Consider the following 15,015-nt stretch of genomic DNA (forward strand, 5'->3'; position numbering starts at 1 on the left):
GATCTACATAGTGAGTTCCAGGACAGCTGGGGCTACAGGGAGACCCTGACTCAGAAAGACAAAAAAAGAAAGAAAGAAATTGGTAAACAAAGAATGAAATAACGGTGTTGGCACTGAGCACAGCAGAAAGGCATCTGCTGACATCACGGACACACCTTCAAAGTGGGCGCTGCAAGGCTGTGAGGACGGCAGCTGGTTTTGGTCGCTGTGTGCCTGACTCGTGTGGGTGCGCATGTGCACAGTGCGCACCTGCCCATCGAGCCCTGTCAACACAGCCTCAGTTCGATGGTTGCTGGGCTTTGTTTGTTTCCGCAGGCCTTGGGGATTGAACCCAGGCTCTCTTGCATCCTAGTCAAGCACTCTATCACTGAGTTAGCTCAGCTAAGTGTTAGTTTAATAAATGACCTCCCTAAAGTGAAAACACACAGAAAGGAGTACTGCTGAAAAGTCTTAGAGTCAAGTGTTACCTTGACGAACTGCTGGACCTGAGCAGGCTCAAACCCAGTGAACAGCACAAGAGGAGTTGATTCCGGATTTAGCTTTTTAGTGGGAGGCGGCAGATCTTCAATTCTGTAAAACACACACAAGATGGTGATGATGTCGAATAAAAGTGTTCTTCAGCAAACAGAGTTCAGCAGTTTAACAAGTTTAGGTGTGCGTGTGCACGTGGTAGTGGGGGATGGGGGGGGTTCCGTGATGGATGACTATCCTCTGTCCCACCAGTTAAGATTACAATCACACTCCAAAGAGTACACGGGAAACAGCTAAAATCAGCGCCTGCATGCCTGCCCCCGGGAGGCAGAGGCAGAAGGGCCAGGAGTTCAAAGCCAGCCTCACCTACACAGTGAGTTGGTGCTGTTGCATGTTGTTGTTATGTTGCTGGATGCTTTTGCATGGAAGCACGGTTTAAATCAAACCTTTGGATTTTTACATTCACCTTAAATGTTTTCAGATCTCATTTCTCAGCTATTTAAATGAAATGGTCCAGAAAAACTCTTAACTTTACCTATGATGACTTCAACAGTCTTTAAAAAATTATCTCATTTACAAGAATTTTATTCAGGCTGTGCTCCGGAGGTGGGCGTGAAGGAAGGACAAAACCCGGGTAGGGAGGACCTGATAAATGCTGACAGCAATTCAGCTTAGCACGCAGTGGAGCGCAGAGCTCTCTAAGGTCAGGCAGACCAGAGCTCCTGATTTGCTCCTGCAGTGGCTATCTTCGGCCCTCGGGAAGGAGGACTACTGGCCAGCCACATCTCCTTAGCTAAACACTACAGGCGTGTCAATCTGTAACCACATGTAACTTGGCACACTCGGAGGCATCTTGGCCCCGTTTCCCGTGGTGGCTCACTGAGAATACTGACCATGAAAGTCTTTCAAATTGTCCAGTCGCTACCAATTTTCCAAAACAGACCATGGAAGGTGAGTGAGCACAAGAAGCCGCACGCTGCTGCCCCTACCTGGCTCTCTTGGAAGAAGGCTGGACGTTGGTGACTTCAGTCTGCTTCAACCTGGGAGGCAACCTTACACCCTGTAATTAAAATATTGTCCACTTCAATCAAACCAATCTCCAAGTAATAGAAAGGGTTCCCAGGGACGAGGCACCCACCACAGGAAAAGCTAGGGTCCCCACTCCTCAGAACCGGGACCTGTCCAGAAAGACTGGGATGGCCTGCCAGGAGCGGAAGCCAACACCCCACAGAGCCCATCTTCTACCAAATCCTTGGGTAGCAAAGTGTCTGTCCTCGTCCTGTACCTCAGATCACACTGGAGTCCTTGAACTCCCCATTTCTAATTCAAGTATTCTGTCCTATGCCCCAACTTGGGAAACATTAATGCAATTACATCTCCCTAAAAAAAGACTAACCCTAAAACAGAAGACACCAAATGATAATCGGATCAACAGTGCTACTGATACACATTGAGGACCAAAGGCTAGCCCGAGTCCCACCCCAGCCCTGGCCCCAGCCGGTGCCCCTGCCCACAACCCCGATTGGGGAGAAGCACGCTAATGAGGAGGGGAGGAGGGAGGTTCCCTGTGACCCTGCCCCAGACCATCTGCATTCTGCCACATTCCCTGTTCACCCTCCTTCACACTGTAAACTCAGACATTCTTTCAGACAGACACTTTCATTAGCTGGTCCTTGTGACCTAGGCCTATAAATCCAGCTACTTGAGAGGCTCAAGGACAGCAAGTTCAAGACTTTCCTGGACTTCAGAATGAGTTCAAGGTTAGCCTATGCAAACTTGTAAAATCATATTTCAAAATAAAAAGTAGAAAGGGCTGGTTATGGAAGTCCATGGTAAAACGTTTGCCCAGCACGTGTGACACTCTGGGCTCAATCTGCAGTATCACCAAAACAAGAGCAAAGCAAAACAAACCAACAACTTTATCTGTTCGTGCAGAGCCATTTGTACTATTTCCTTTTCGGAACAACCTCTCAATCAGACCCTTACTTTTATTTTTATTCTATGTATGTGAATGTTTTGCCTACATGTATGTAAGTGCACCTGTGTTATGCAATACCCACAGAGTCCAAAGTGGGCACTGGATTCCCTGGAACTGGATTCAAAGATGGTTGTTAGCTACCTGGGAACCAAACCCAAATCCTCTCCAAGAGCAGTCAGTGCTCTTAACCACTGAGCCATCCCTCCAGCCTCCAGACTCATTAACTACAAGTCACACTGTCTAAATGCGGCTGCTCTGACCCATGACCCAAGTACAGTCAAGCAGATGGACAGCACACTGTAAGCCCATCAAGTCCCACAGACAACTGAGCTCCACACAGCTGCAGGGAGGGAGGGGCTCTTCTTACTACCACCTGTCCAAGAGACATCTCTCCACTATTTCCAAAGTCTGCTCTAGGAGGAAAGCGGACCCGCCTCTCTGTTCCATGAACTGCAGCTTTTAATACAAAGACACAAGACACCGGCCAGAAGAAGCCTGGGCATTTCACAGTACAAGCCATTCGGTCTGTGTGAGAAAACTGAGGGCCACTTCCCAACTGGATCCTATGGGCACTCACTCTGACATCCCTTCATCATACATGTATCTGATCCCACCACACGCACTGTGCGGTCTCTCCAGACACCATGCCGAGCAGGTCCTCCTCACACACCTGTTCCAGGGCGCAGCCCGACATCAGCTCTATGCTACAGAATGAGTGTCAAGAGATGGAGGGGCCTTGTTATGCTGCCTAAGAGGGCCTTCAGGATGGTCTAAGACTCCTCCTGACTCAGCCTCCCTGAGTAGCTGAACTACAGGTGTATACTTCGCTGTGCCTGGCTTCAGAAGTCCTTTTTTAAAAAATGCAGGTTAGGGGCTGGAGAGATGGTTCAGCAATTAAGCACCCTGGCTGCTCTTCCACAGGACCCAGGTTCAGTTCCTAGCACCCACATGGTGGCTGATAACCATCTGGAACGGCAGTTCCTGGGAATCCGATGTCCTCTTCTGGCCTCCACAGGCATTTGTAACATGAGCGCACTTACGTACTTGAAGGGAAGAGCCCCCCCACACATAAAATAAACAAAAATAAAAAACTCTAAAATATACTTAAAAAGAAACTCGGGTCAAAGCCAAACACAGTGGTTCACACCTACAACCCAGCACCTGGATCCTCTTTGGCTGCACCGCAAATCCAGGCCATCCTGGGCGCTGCAAGAGTCCCTGCCTCAAAAAACCACAAACTTACAAGGGGATAGAAAGATTTTAAGAGCCAGAGGTCATGGGGGACACCAGTGTAGAAAAACCACCTCTCAGAATCAGCACAGTGCATCACACGCATGGCTGAAAGTGCGGGCAACCCTCCAATGACAGCCCACGGGATTCGTACTGACAACATCCAGACTGTTCCATCCTGTGCTGGAGCCATCAGGAACCAGGGAGGCTGGGAGGTCCGCCCTGTGACCTGCAGCACTCACAGCCCTGCCCTGCATGGCTCTAAAGTCCCGTCCACCAGCCCTGTGACTGCTACACTCCCCAGGCTGGAAGCCAGCAAGGCTCCTATGCACATGTGAGGGTCCAACACTGGAGAAGCAGGCAGACCGAGGATGCCACGCCTTCCTCAGCGAAGGGGCAGCCTTCGTATGCTGCCAGTTCAAACACGGGAGAGACTGTCGTTTGCAAAGACGTCCCCACTGCACGGGCAGCACGGCAGCAGCCAGAACCAGGGCGTGGGTCTGACGTACCATCAACAACTCTGCAGACACCTTCACTGGGACTCGCCATGCATCTGAAAAGAGAAAGATGTTGTCTCTGACAGCGAGTGTTCACACAGAAAACACATGCTGTGGATAGTTCTTTCATAACAGAAACCTGGACACGAGCTTGTACGCGCTCAGTCAGGGCAAGTGTAACTAGAAGCCTGCCACTTCAGGTTCCAGGATGAGGTGACGCAGGCAGCTGTCTTGTGAAGAGGCCAACACTGCACACACCACGACCAAACCAAGGGTACTTGCTTACATATTTCTAGAAGGTAGCATCCGGTTCTGGGAACCAGTCTGGCCGGACATGTTAGTTATGATGAGAGATGCCCAACAGCCATGACCACAACCGACAGGCAGGGGCTGGCCGCAGGGGGCAGCCTACTGTGCTGCAGGGCAGTGGACTAAGGCCAGACATGGAGAGGAGAAGCCTCTGCAAGGCCCATCAGCCCCTTGGGAGCCCAGAGCCGCTCCTGCAGGGATGTATGTTACAAAGGTACACAAGGCTGAAGACACAAGACTCCTCGTGATGAAAGCCATCCGAAACCAAACTGGGCTTCTCGGTCCTCAAGACACAACCTGAGAAGCCTTCAATTCTAAAATGCAGAATTAAAACCAGTGCTATGCGTCTGGAGAGGCAGCTGACCGACGAAGAGCACTGGCTGTTCTAGGACCTGAGTTCAGTTCCCAGAACCCAGACTGGGTGGCTCACAACTGTAACTCCAGCTCCAGGGAATCTGATGCTCTCTTCTGACCCCCTCAGACACCCACATGCACATGTGCATGTATGCATATGCATAAATAAAAACACAGAATAAATCTTAACAAAAAAGCAAGTCCTCAAAGCCTGATAGTGACAAAGAGGCAGCGCCTGAACGAGACTGTGGACCGCTAGGGTCGAGCCCTTCCCACAGTGTGTGAAGCATCACAAGCCCCTCCCAGCCCGAGGCACCTCCTGCATGCAAACCCAAGTACCAAGCCAATGAAGCTGTGGAGCAGTGGGAGATGGCAGAGAGGTGCCATCAGAGGTGCCGTCAGACAGGAGGAAGGTAAGAACCAAGCAGCCTGCTGCTAACATGGGGCCCAGTGTGACCCAGAAGTGGGTGGTGTGGATAGGCAGGAGGCAGGAGGTATGAACAGGCAGGCGGGGTGAACCCACTGCAGGTAGTAGGGCAAATGGTGTGAACCCACAGGTAGGACAGGTGGTGTGAACCGGCGGTAGCGGGCGGTGTGAACCCACCGGCAGGCAGGCAGGGAGGCACAGGAGCAGTGGCGCCAGCTCTGTTCAAGCTACAGTGACCGCACAATGCACCACTCACCTAGGAGACTTAAGACCAAGTGCTGAGTGGGTGCGAAGGGATCCTGCAGGTTGAAGGCTGTGTATCGACTGTACTGGATCTGCCGCAGGGCCTCGAAGTTCCCCAGCAGGATGTCTCCAAGCCACTGAGCGTTCACACACGGGATCCTCCACTCTTTGGCCTTTTCATATTTCAAACCACTTGGTCTTTTGTAAGGAAATCACATTTGTTCAATGTTAGCATTGTCCTACTGAGTTTGTGCTCATTTCCAATAGACCAACAGTTTCTAACACAATGGGTAGGGGTGTCCCAGCAGAGCCAGCAGCAATCCCACTGGTGGCCACAGGGACTTAACCCCGGGCTAAGTCAAGTTGAGACCTTAGGTCAGACCACCTAGTCTGACTTAAGCTTATTCCAGGTGGATCAGTTCACATTCTGATCTACTTACATTCAACTCAAGCTAAGACTCCATGCAGGCCACTGCTAGACAGAGACAGAGATGGGGACTAAGAGAGGCAGAGGGGCTGCTGAGCTGGGAGGGGGCTCTGACTTCTGCACTTGAGATGTCCACTACAGAGCTACAACTCACTAAGAAACGACTGCTCAAAGGCATGATGCACACCTGCAGCCCCAGTACTCGGAAATGCAAGGAGGAGGCGCCCACACGTCTGAGGCCAGCCTGGGGTACAGAGAGTCCAAAGCCAGGCTGGGCTACAAGACCACGCCCTTCCCAAGACAAAACCAAACCACCCAACTGACTCCATATTCCCTGTCCACTACGGGTAAACTTAGGACTGGAGGCGGAATGGGGCCCGGGCTTACTCTTTACAGATGAGGACGGTGTTGCTGCGGCACAGGTACCCTGTGTACTTGGCACCTGCCAAATATGCCATTAACTTCAGGTCATCTCTGTCATTACCAGCAAACCCAGTCACAGAGATAACCTAGGGGAAAGAGCAAACAAGGTGTAAATAAAAACCCACGTACGATTCCCGCACCTTTGGGCCGCTTCACTGGGCTTTCCACTCCCCTCTGGCATTATGCGAGTGTCTGGGCAGTACCATTCATGAGAACAAGAGGGTCTCACCGACGGAGACCACGCTCCATACCAAGCCTGCACAGAAGAAGGGCAGAACGAACACAAGCTGCCAATCACAGATGTTTTCAGCATTGGTGTGATTTTGCTTGGGTGGTTTTAGTTACTGTGCTAAGAGCTTACAAACACAAGACAGACCTTTGTTTTGCTTAATGATCCAAACTTTGGGATCACTCATTGAGGAGAACCCCCAAGAACTGACCAGGTTCTGCTCCACAGTGGCTCACTCATCTTGAGTCTGCTAGCATCAATGACATGCAATGGCGTGTTTCTCATGCCAGGCACGTCTGTGGGCCACGGCTCACAGAAAGATGGGTGAAAAGCAACACAGGACAATGTGACACAATGTGACCGCTTCAAAGGACTGCAGAATGCCAAACAAGAGGGGTACGGGCCTTACGTGCTGTGAACAGGGCTTGCCCCCTGGCGGGAACGCCACTGGGAAGTGCAGGGCTCGGTGGGGCGGCACCAGCTTCTTCTTCTTCAAGACTGTGTTTAACCAGTGTGCAGTGATGCACCGTCTCCTCTCTCGCAGGGCCTGCAAACACACAATGGCAGGTCTGCAGCACCGGCTCTACGGCACCTGCACACCAGCCGCTTCTCTGGAAACCCCATGAATAAAGAATTTCAAAACTACCGTCGTAGAGCTGGCTGTACACAATGCAATTCAAAATCATCCTGTCAGTGAGGAACCCATAATCACAGGAGTAAATGCAACACATTTTATAACAACTTAAAAATAACTAATCAGGGGCTGGGGAGACAGCTCAGTGGTTAAGAACACTGGTTGTTCTTGCAGAAGACCCGGGTTTGAATCCCAGCACCCACACGGCAGCTAACAACTGTCCATAACTACAGTCCCAGGGGATCCGACAGACTCTTTTGACCTCCGTGGGCATTGCACGACACGGGTGCACTTACCTACATGCAGGCAATAGACGTTTACACATAAATAAAAAATAAAGTTAAAAAAAATAAGTAAATAAAAATAATCAGGACATGGGGGCTGGGGAGATGGCTCAGTGCCAACTGCTCTTGCAGAGGACCCAGGTTCGATTCCTAGTACCCACATGGTGGCTACGAACTGTCCTTAACTCCAGTTCCAGGGGAATCTAAAGCCCTCCTCTGACCTCCGCGGCACTGCACTCATATACATTCAGGCAATACACGCAAACACGTAAAATAAAAATAGTAAAATATTTAAAAATAAATAATAAATAAATAATCGGGACAGGCACACAATGCTGACAACATTAAACCTAAGCCCTCCCCGAAACCAGGACAGAAAGAACGAACCTGAAACAAGGTCCGTACACATAACCACCCACAAAGCACAGTGCTTCCACAGCTTTAATTACAGAGTCAAGCCAGTCAGTGCAGCTCTGACAGGGCGTCTTAAAGGTCCCTCACTCACATCATCAGCCAACAACTAAGAGCACTTTCACAAAAAGAAAGACAGGACCCTCGGGAGGTGGCGCAGGATGATCAGATGGAGTTCAGAACTCTTAGGTGGCCGCCCTCAGGAGCCCTTGTGTGCAAACCCCAAAACAGTACCAAATCCCTTTTCTTGGTGTCGCCTAGATAGTGACTCGGGAGTGTCTCCACCTCTACTTGGAACTTCCTGTTCGTTCTCCGTCACATAGCGGAGTCCTAGACTCCACCTAGACTGGATGCAAAAAACTAGCAAGAAGTGATCTCCCCACTTTTAGAGACACAAAAATGTTCTCTGGAAATGAATGAACAGGGTTGGGGGTTCAGTCAGTCACGAGTGCTCATCTAGCACACATGAAGTCCTCAGTTTGCTCCCTAGCAACAAGGAACACCTGGCATGGTCATGTGTGTGTGTAATTCCAGCACTGCTGAAGAGGAGATGGGAGGATCACAAACTTCAGTCCATTCTTATCTACACTTTGAATTCAAGGTCAGCCTGGGATTTAGAACACAAGTTCCCAAAACAGTAACAAATGCTCTGGTTCTGACTGTGCGCGGTGGGCGTCCTTACCTGTGCGTACATACTGCTGTGCGCGGTGGGCGTCCTTACCTGTGCGTACATACTGCTGTGCGCGGTGGGCGTCCTTACCTGTGCGTACATACTGCTGTGCGCGGTGGGCGTCCTTACCTGTGCGTACATACTGCTGTGCGCGGTGGGCATCCTTACCTGTGCGTACATACTGCTGTGCGCGGTGGGCGTCCTTACCTGTGTGTACATACTGCTGACTTGGCTCTCGCAGAGGAGGTGCGTGCATCGGCTTGTTAACGTGGGGTCCACAATGCCACCATGTGCCTGGATTATCTACAAAAGACCCAACCAAACCCGCTGTCGGTTTCAGAATACGGTGGAGCTGCGCCTTTCCATCAGACAGCTATGAAGAGCACAGGCTGCACTGGCTCGTTTCCCCAGAGGACAAGCAGTATGTGACGATGTGGCAAAACAGTGCCTCGAGCACCAGCTTCCAGAGAAAGTGCCGTTCTTCCTTAGAACCGAGCCTCTCCAACACTCAAAAGGCAGAGGCAGGTAGATCTCTAAGAGTTCTAGGTCAGCCTGGTCTACACAGCAAATTCCAAACCAGGGTTACCCAGGGAGACCCTGTGCAAAAACAAACAGAATGAAAATCAAGCCTGTCCACGTCAGGACAGCTGATGTTTCAGCCAGAAGATCTCGTGTGGCAAGGCCGCCCCAGGGAGCACAGGCTGTCCACCATCCTCTCTGACCTCTCCTTACTGGAGGCCAGTGCTGTGTCTTCTAACCACCAAATGCACTGGGGCAGATTCAGTTCCCTTAAGAACCATCATGCTGTCCCAGAAAGTGACATCAGAGTGTAATAAATAATATAAAATATATACTCAAGGGGCTCGAGAGGTGGCTCAGCAGTTAAGAGTAAGTATCCTTCCAAAGGATCTGAGTTCGGTTTCCAGCATCCATGTCTAGCAGTTCACAACTGCCTGGAACTCCAGGTCCGGGTGAATCAGCTATCTCTGGGCTCAGAGGGCCCCCACACTAACATGCACACACCCCATACCGCCACACAACACACACATCCACGTAATTAAAAATTAATCTTAAACATACATATATATTTGAAAACTGATTCAGGTTTGGAGAAGTGACTGTTCTGTCCTGATGTTGACCCAGGCATCAGCCAAATTGAAAACTGTGACCACAGGCACAGACCACCACTTCCAGAGAGCTAAAATGTGAATGTGATACTTTAAGAGGCCTGCCTGATCAATCAGATTTGATTTCACCTATTACTTTCAAATGTAGTGGGTTTGTTGTTGTTACTTTTTTCTTCTTTTGAGACAAGGTCTCCCTGTAGCCCCAGCTAGCCTGGCCTGAAACTCACTATGTAGATGAGGCTGACGTCGTTCTCAGAGACCCATGTGCTTCTGCTGTTGCTCTGATAATCTCTGGTGTATGGACAACTCACGTGTGCCATGCCACACTTTGCTTTCTGGTCTCACACATCCCTTACTGACTGTCCCTGTGGAGGCCATCTTCACTCTGCTGACACACACAGCCAAACCATCCTAACTTAGATGGGTTACCCAGGTAGCTTCCCACGGAACCCTAGGACTAAGGCTACCTCCTCACCTAAGTTGTGTTTTCTGGGTGCCAGTGGCACCTCCCCCACCCCCGACGCCTGCTGTCTTCTAAGTTTTCTTTGCCCCTTCCTAATCTCACACCCAAACTCTTCTCAGAATTGTGTGGTGCTTTTAAAATATGTCCTCAAATCAATGACCCCCAGGGAGCGCTGGGGCTGGGTCTTCCACCTCCAGCAAGGCTATGCTTGGAATCGCTTCTGCAACCACTGAACTCGGTGGAACTCAGAAGAACCCATGCGAGAGCCGACTCCCTCCCTCAGACAGAGACCAGCTTTCTTCTCCCCTGCTGTCTCAGGGCATTCAAAGAAGAGGAAGGGAAGCCAAGTGCCGTGCTGTGGCCACTCAAGCAGCTGGTGGGTCCACAGGGTGAGGAACGGCTAGCCCATGCCACAGCAGGGCTCCCCCAAACTGTGCGGCCACAGGAGGCAAGTGAGTCACAGCCCCCCAAGTCACCTCAGGATCCGTCAGCCAGGAGAGAACTGGGAGCCTTCACTGTTTCAGCCTCCCTGCTGTGGGGCAAGCTGTTCCATGGCAACAGCTAACGACAGCCTCCTACCCACCCGTGTCTTCTGACTGGCTTCAGAACTCTGCAGCTCTATCACCACAGGTACCGGGGTTCCCTTCACCCCACGGAGGAACTCCCTTGCCACCCAGTCAGACCCTATTTCTTGGCTGCCACACCCCTCATGTCAGTGGCTCCAAGATGGGGTGTGTGGAGCCGTTCGGTCCCTCCACAGCCTTGTTCACCCAGCAGACAGGCCGGATGCTCTTCCACTTGGAAATGACAGTCCCTCAGCTGTGCCCTGGCTCCACAGGCTGTGAGCTCCGGCTATCGCCCTGACCTTGAGTCAGCACCCTGTCCACTGAGCACCTGGCTGTCTCTCGAGTGCTCTGAGCGGTCCTGCCGCCGTAACCCTGCTCTGCCTGTCCTCTGCACGTGTCCTCAGCTGCAGCTGCTGCTTTCTTCCCTCTTTATTTGGCTCTAAACTCTGGTTAGTATTTCGGGGCTGAGGACTCAGCTCAGTGGTAGAGGGTTTTCCTACTACGCACATGGCCCTGAGTTTGGTCCCCAGCATAGATAAAAATCACAAAAAGACAAACAAAAAGAAACAAGGAACTAGTGTTGTATCTCCTGGACTAACCTTTAAATAAACTTTGGAACGCCCAAGTTTGGACTGCGGATGGTAGGTACGCGACCACCTTGTTAACACACATGCGGCCTTGGGTTCAAAGCCAACATCACAGACTGGGTGTGGGGTTCACTTCTGTAATTCCAAGTGGGGCAAGAGGCTAAACTGCTCAAGGTCATCCTTGGCTACAGGATTCAAAGCGCTTGGACTGGAGATACTCTGTCTCTGTCTCTGTCTCTGTCTCTCTCTCTCTCTCACACACACACACACACACACACGAAATGTCTGTCTCAAACTGTCTGACTCTGTCCTTGGACAACACTCAGGCTCATCCCATGCTTCTGTGGCTTTAACTCCAGACACACCTCGGGCTCCTTCTGCCTGTCCTGATCAGTTACCCTGCTCGGCTAGCCCGCCAGGCACTCCTGGTGTCGCCCAAAGCCAACACGTCACCATGCAACACGGGCACCTAACTACTCTGCTGACCCCTGTTCTCCATAGCTCCTAACGGGGAAACCAAATCCCATTAACTCAGCACAGAAGTCAGGTTCTCCTCTGCTCTCCCCGACTCAAGAAACCCTCCCGGCTGAGCATGCCGCTGTCCCCCATCAGCACCTGCAGGTGCACCTCTGCCTGGACCCTCCTCCCCGTGCCTGCTTTTACTTAGGACACACAGCCTCAACAAGCCCTGGGCTCCCATGACGCCCTTGGCCTTCCCGACCCCACACCGCCTGACCTCTGCTCAGTGAATATTCCCCAGTCTTGCAGTGGGCTTCACCTATCACAGGTTCGCACACCAGGGACGCTTACAGTGGGGAACACTTAAGCTGTATTCCAACCCTAAACTCAGTTTTGATCCATTTTGATTTGTGACATGGCTATAAGAAAGTCTTTTTTTTTTTCCTTTCTGGTCTTTTGAGACAGGGTCTCCTTGTAGCCCAAGCTGTCCTGGAACTCACTATGTAGACCAGGCTGGCCTTGAACTCACAGAGATCCACCTGCCTCTGCCTCCCAAGTGCTGGGACTAAAGGCGTGTGCCACCATGGCCAGCGTTTGTAATTTTCTTAGATAGGGTCTCCCTAGTAGCCACGGCTGGCCTGGAACTCACTATGTAGACCAGACTGGCCTTGATCTCATAGAGATCTATCTGCCTCTGCCTCCTGAGTGCTGGGATTAAAGTCATATGTCACCAAGCCCAGCTCTGTTTTTCTTTTCTTTTCTTTTTTTTGAGACAGGGTCTCCCTGTAGCCCCAGCTGACCTGGAACTCACCATGTAGACCAGGCTGGCCTCGAACTCAGAGATCCACCTGCCTCTGCCTCCCGAGTGCTTGGATTAAAGGTGTGTGCCACCATGTCCGGCTTTCCTTTTCTTTTTTTTAAAGGTGGCAATTGAAAAGTTATAACTAATAAGCCAATACATGGACTATGGCACCATAACTCACTAAACACTTCCTACCGAGAAAGACACTCAGATTCTCTAGCATTTGCCACTGACCAAGATGTGTAGGTGGTCCCACCCCACTGCTACCACACACCAGCAATCTCCTAAGACCTGCAGGCAGGTAACCAGGGTCCTGAGACTATTAGAGCTGCAGGGATTAAGAGCCAGAAAGCCCAACACTTCACCTAGCAACTAAGTGACTGAAGCCCAGAATGAGACGGACACCCCTGGGAGCAGAGCTGATCACACCAGAGCACAGCCACGTCTGATGGACGGGGCTTGCGTAAGCAGGTGCCACCACACTCTGCAGGACCCTCATACGTGTGCCCTGTTCCCGGCACCCACACACAGCTTACCCTCTTCCAAGTGGCCAGCAGCTGCTTATCTGACATCTGGTCTGGGTAATCCGCAATGGCAAACACACATCCTAGCAAGAAGCCTTCTTCTGGAACTAGGCAGAACAACATGAGACGTTAAAACCATGAACCCGCACCAACAGAGGGTAAAGCTGTGTTCTGGGGAGCTCAGTTTAAGTCGGTCTTGGCCAAGAGGTGGCCACAGCTACATCTGGAATGCTGCCACACAGACCAACTGGACCAGTTACATAAAGAGACCACTGAAAAGACAACTCAAAGGGTTCAGGTCTAGCACTGAGCTGGCCTGTGGCAGGCTCGAGGCTGTGTGGAACTTGGATACTTCGGTGTATTCCCAAGTACAAAAGAAATGATACCATCTCATCCTAACTCCTGCTGGCGGGCAGGTTGTTTCTGACAGGAGTCCTCTCCCACCCCCTGAAGCGCTGAAGCAAGTCATGTGACTTGCAGGGACAAGATCGCCCCAATACTAACTCTCCACCGCTGGGTCATGTCCAAAAAGCTGCTGCTGCTGCTGCTGGAGTGGGGGCTGCGGGGGCTGCTGGGGTGGAACCTGGTGCTGCAGCACCTGGGATGCCTGGCTCAAGTGTGCTGCTTGATTCTGCATCTGCTGCTGCTGCAGGCGTTGGAGCTGCTGCTGCTGGAGCAAGTTCTGCTGCTGCTGCTGCTGCTGCTGGAGCTGTGCTAATTGCTGCTGCTGCAGCTGGTGCTGCTGCAGCTGGTGGAGCTGCTGCTGCAGGGCATGCTGCTGCTGAAACGGCTGCAGCTGCTGCTGAGGGCGATGCAGCTGCTGCTGTGGGAACTGCAGCTGCTGTGAAAACTGGTGGTGGTGCAGCTGCTGCTGCGGGAACTGATGTGAAGGCTGCTGGGGGTAGGGCGGCTGCGGCTGCGGCTGCTGCTGCTGCTGGTGGAGCTGCATCATCTGCTGGGGCTGGAGGTGCAGAACTGGGTGTTGCTGCGGTGGCTGCTGGGGCGGATGGTGCTGCTGCGGCATGTGTGTCTCGGGAGTGCCTTTCACCTGGCCGAACAGCACGGCATTGGCACCTGCGTGTCCCTGCTGGCCATGCGCCACCTGCTGCTCTAGGCTTTTCGTGGGTGCTGAAAGGGACTGTAAGATCTGGAAAACCAAAGTGAGGCCATGTCACTGTCGGCAATTCCTGACGGGTACAGGAACTGCACCCAGGCACAGGAGTAAAAGGACATCTCCTGCGGTTAAGATTCAACTCAACAGCCGCTAACTGCTCAGAAACTAGAAAGCAATCTTGTGATCCTGTGTTTACTTTGCATTCTCAACACCAAAAACAAACAAACAAACGGGTGAGTGAACTTCAACGATTAGAACACCAAACTGGATTAGGCTAGTGAAGTCAAGTGGACAATCACAGCACCTGCGTGGCGCTGTGGCAGGTGAAAGCGCTTGCCGGGTGAGCCGGACAACTCAGGTTTGAGCCCTGGAACCCAGGAAGGAGAGACCCAACTCCCCAAAGTTGTCCTCTGACCTCCACACATACACTGTGGCATCCACGTGCCTATGTACACATACACATCATACCACACTCATGAATATTGTACACTCAAATACACATGCATACACTCAGGCATACCAACACATACATCACATGGATGTCACACACACACCACACGCATCCTCACCTGGATACCACACGCACTCACATATCATGCTCACAGCTCACATGCGCCTCTCCTCCCTCTCTCCCTCTCTCCCCTCTCTCTCTCCCTCCCTCTCCCTCTCTCCCCCTCTCTCCCCCATCTCCTCTCTCCCTCCCTCTCTCTCCCCCCTCTCTCCCTCTCTCCTTCTCCTCTCTCTCTACCTCTCTCTTTTCTTCCTCCCCCCCCCCCTCCCCCCCCT

The 15,015-nt window shown here is 51.7% G+C and overlaps 1 protein-coding gene across 4 annotated transcripts in view; it reads right to left on the bottom strand.

The window, feature by feature from the left end:
* Paxip1 (PAX interacting protein 1) overlaps positions 1 to 15,015 on the bottom strand; it is a 55,890-nt gene that overhangs the window by 9,317 nt on the left and 31,558 nt on the right. For all 4 annotated transcript variants that reach the window (XM_029570481.1, XM_029570480.1, XM_017801723.2 and 1 more), the window contains 9 exons: positions 13,620 to 14,262; positions 13,128 to 13,222; positions 8,795 to 8,890; positions 6,998 to 7,135; positions 6,324 to 6,445; positions 5,523 to 5,707; positions 4,189 to 4,232; positions 1,461 to 1,531; positions 468 to 570 (listed from right to left, as the gene is read on the bottom strand). In XM_029570481.1, coding sequence (XP_029426341.1) covers positions 468 to 570; positions 1,461 to 1,531; positions 4,189 to 4,232; positions 5,523 to 5,707; positions 6,324 to 6,445; positions 6,998 to 7,135; positions 8,795 to 8,890; positions 13,128 to 13,222; positions 13,620 to 14,262 — 1,497 coding nt within the window. The remainder of the gene's footprint in view (positions 1 to 467; positions 571 to 1,460; positions 1,532 to 4,188; positions 4,233 to 5,522; positions 5,708 to 6,323; positions 6,446 to 6,997; positions 7,136 to 8,794; positions 8,891 to 13,127; positions 13,223 to 13,619; positions 14,263 to 15,015) is intronic.

The sequence above is a fragment of the Nannospalax galili genome, unplaced genomic scaffold (assembly GCF_000622305.1).
Source record: "Nannospalax galili isolate Female #2095 unplaced genomic scaffold, S.galili_v1.0 scaffold302, whole genome shotgun sequence".
Lineage (NCBI taxonomy): Eukaryota > Metazoa > Chordata > Mammalia > Rodentia > Spalacidae > Nannospalax > Nannospalax galili.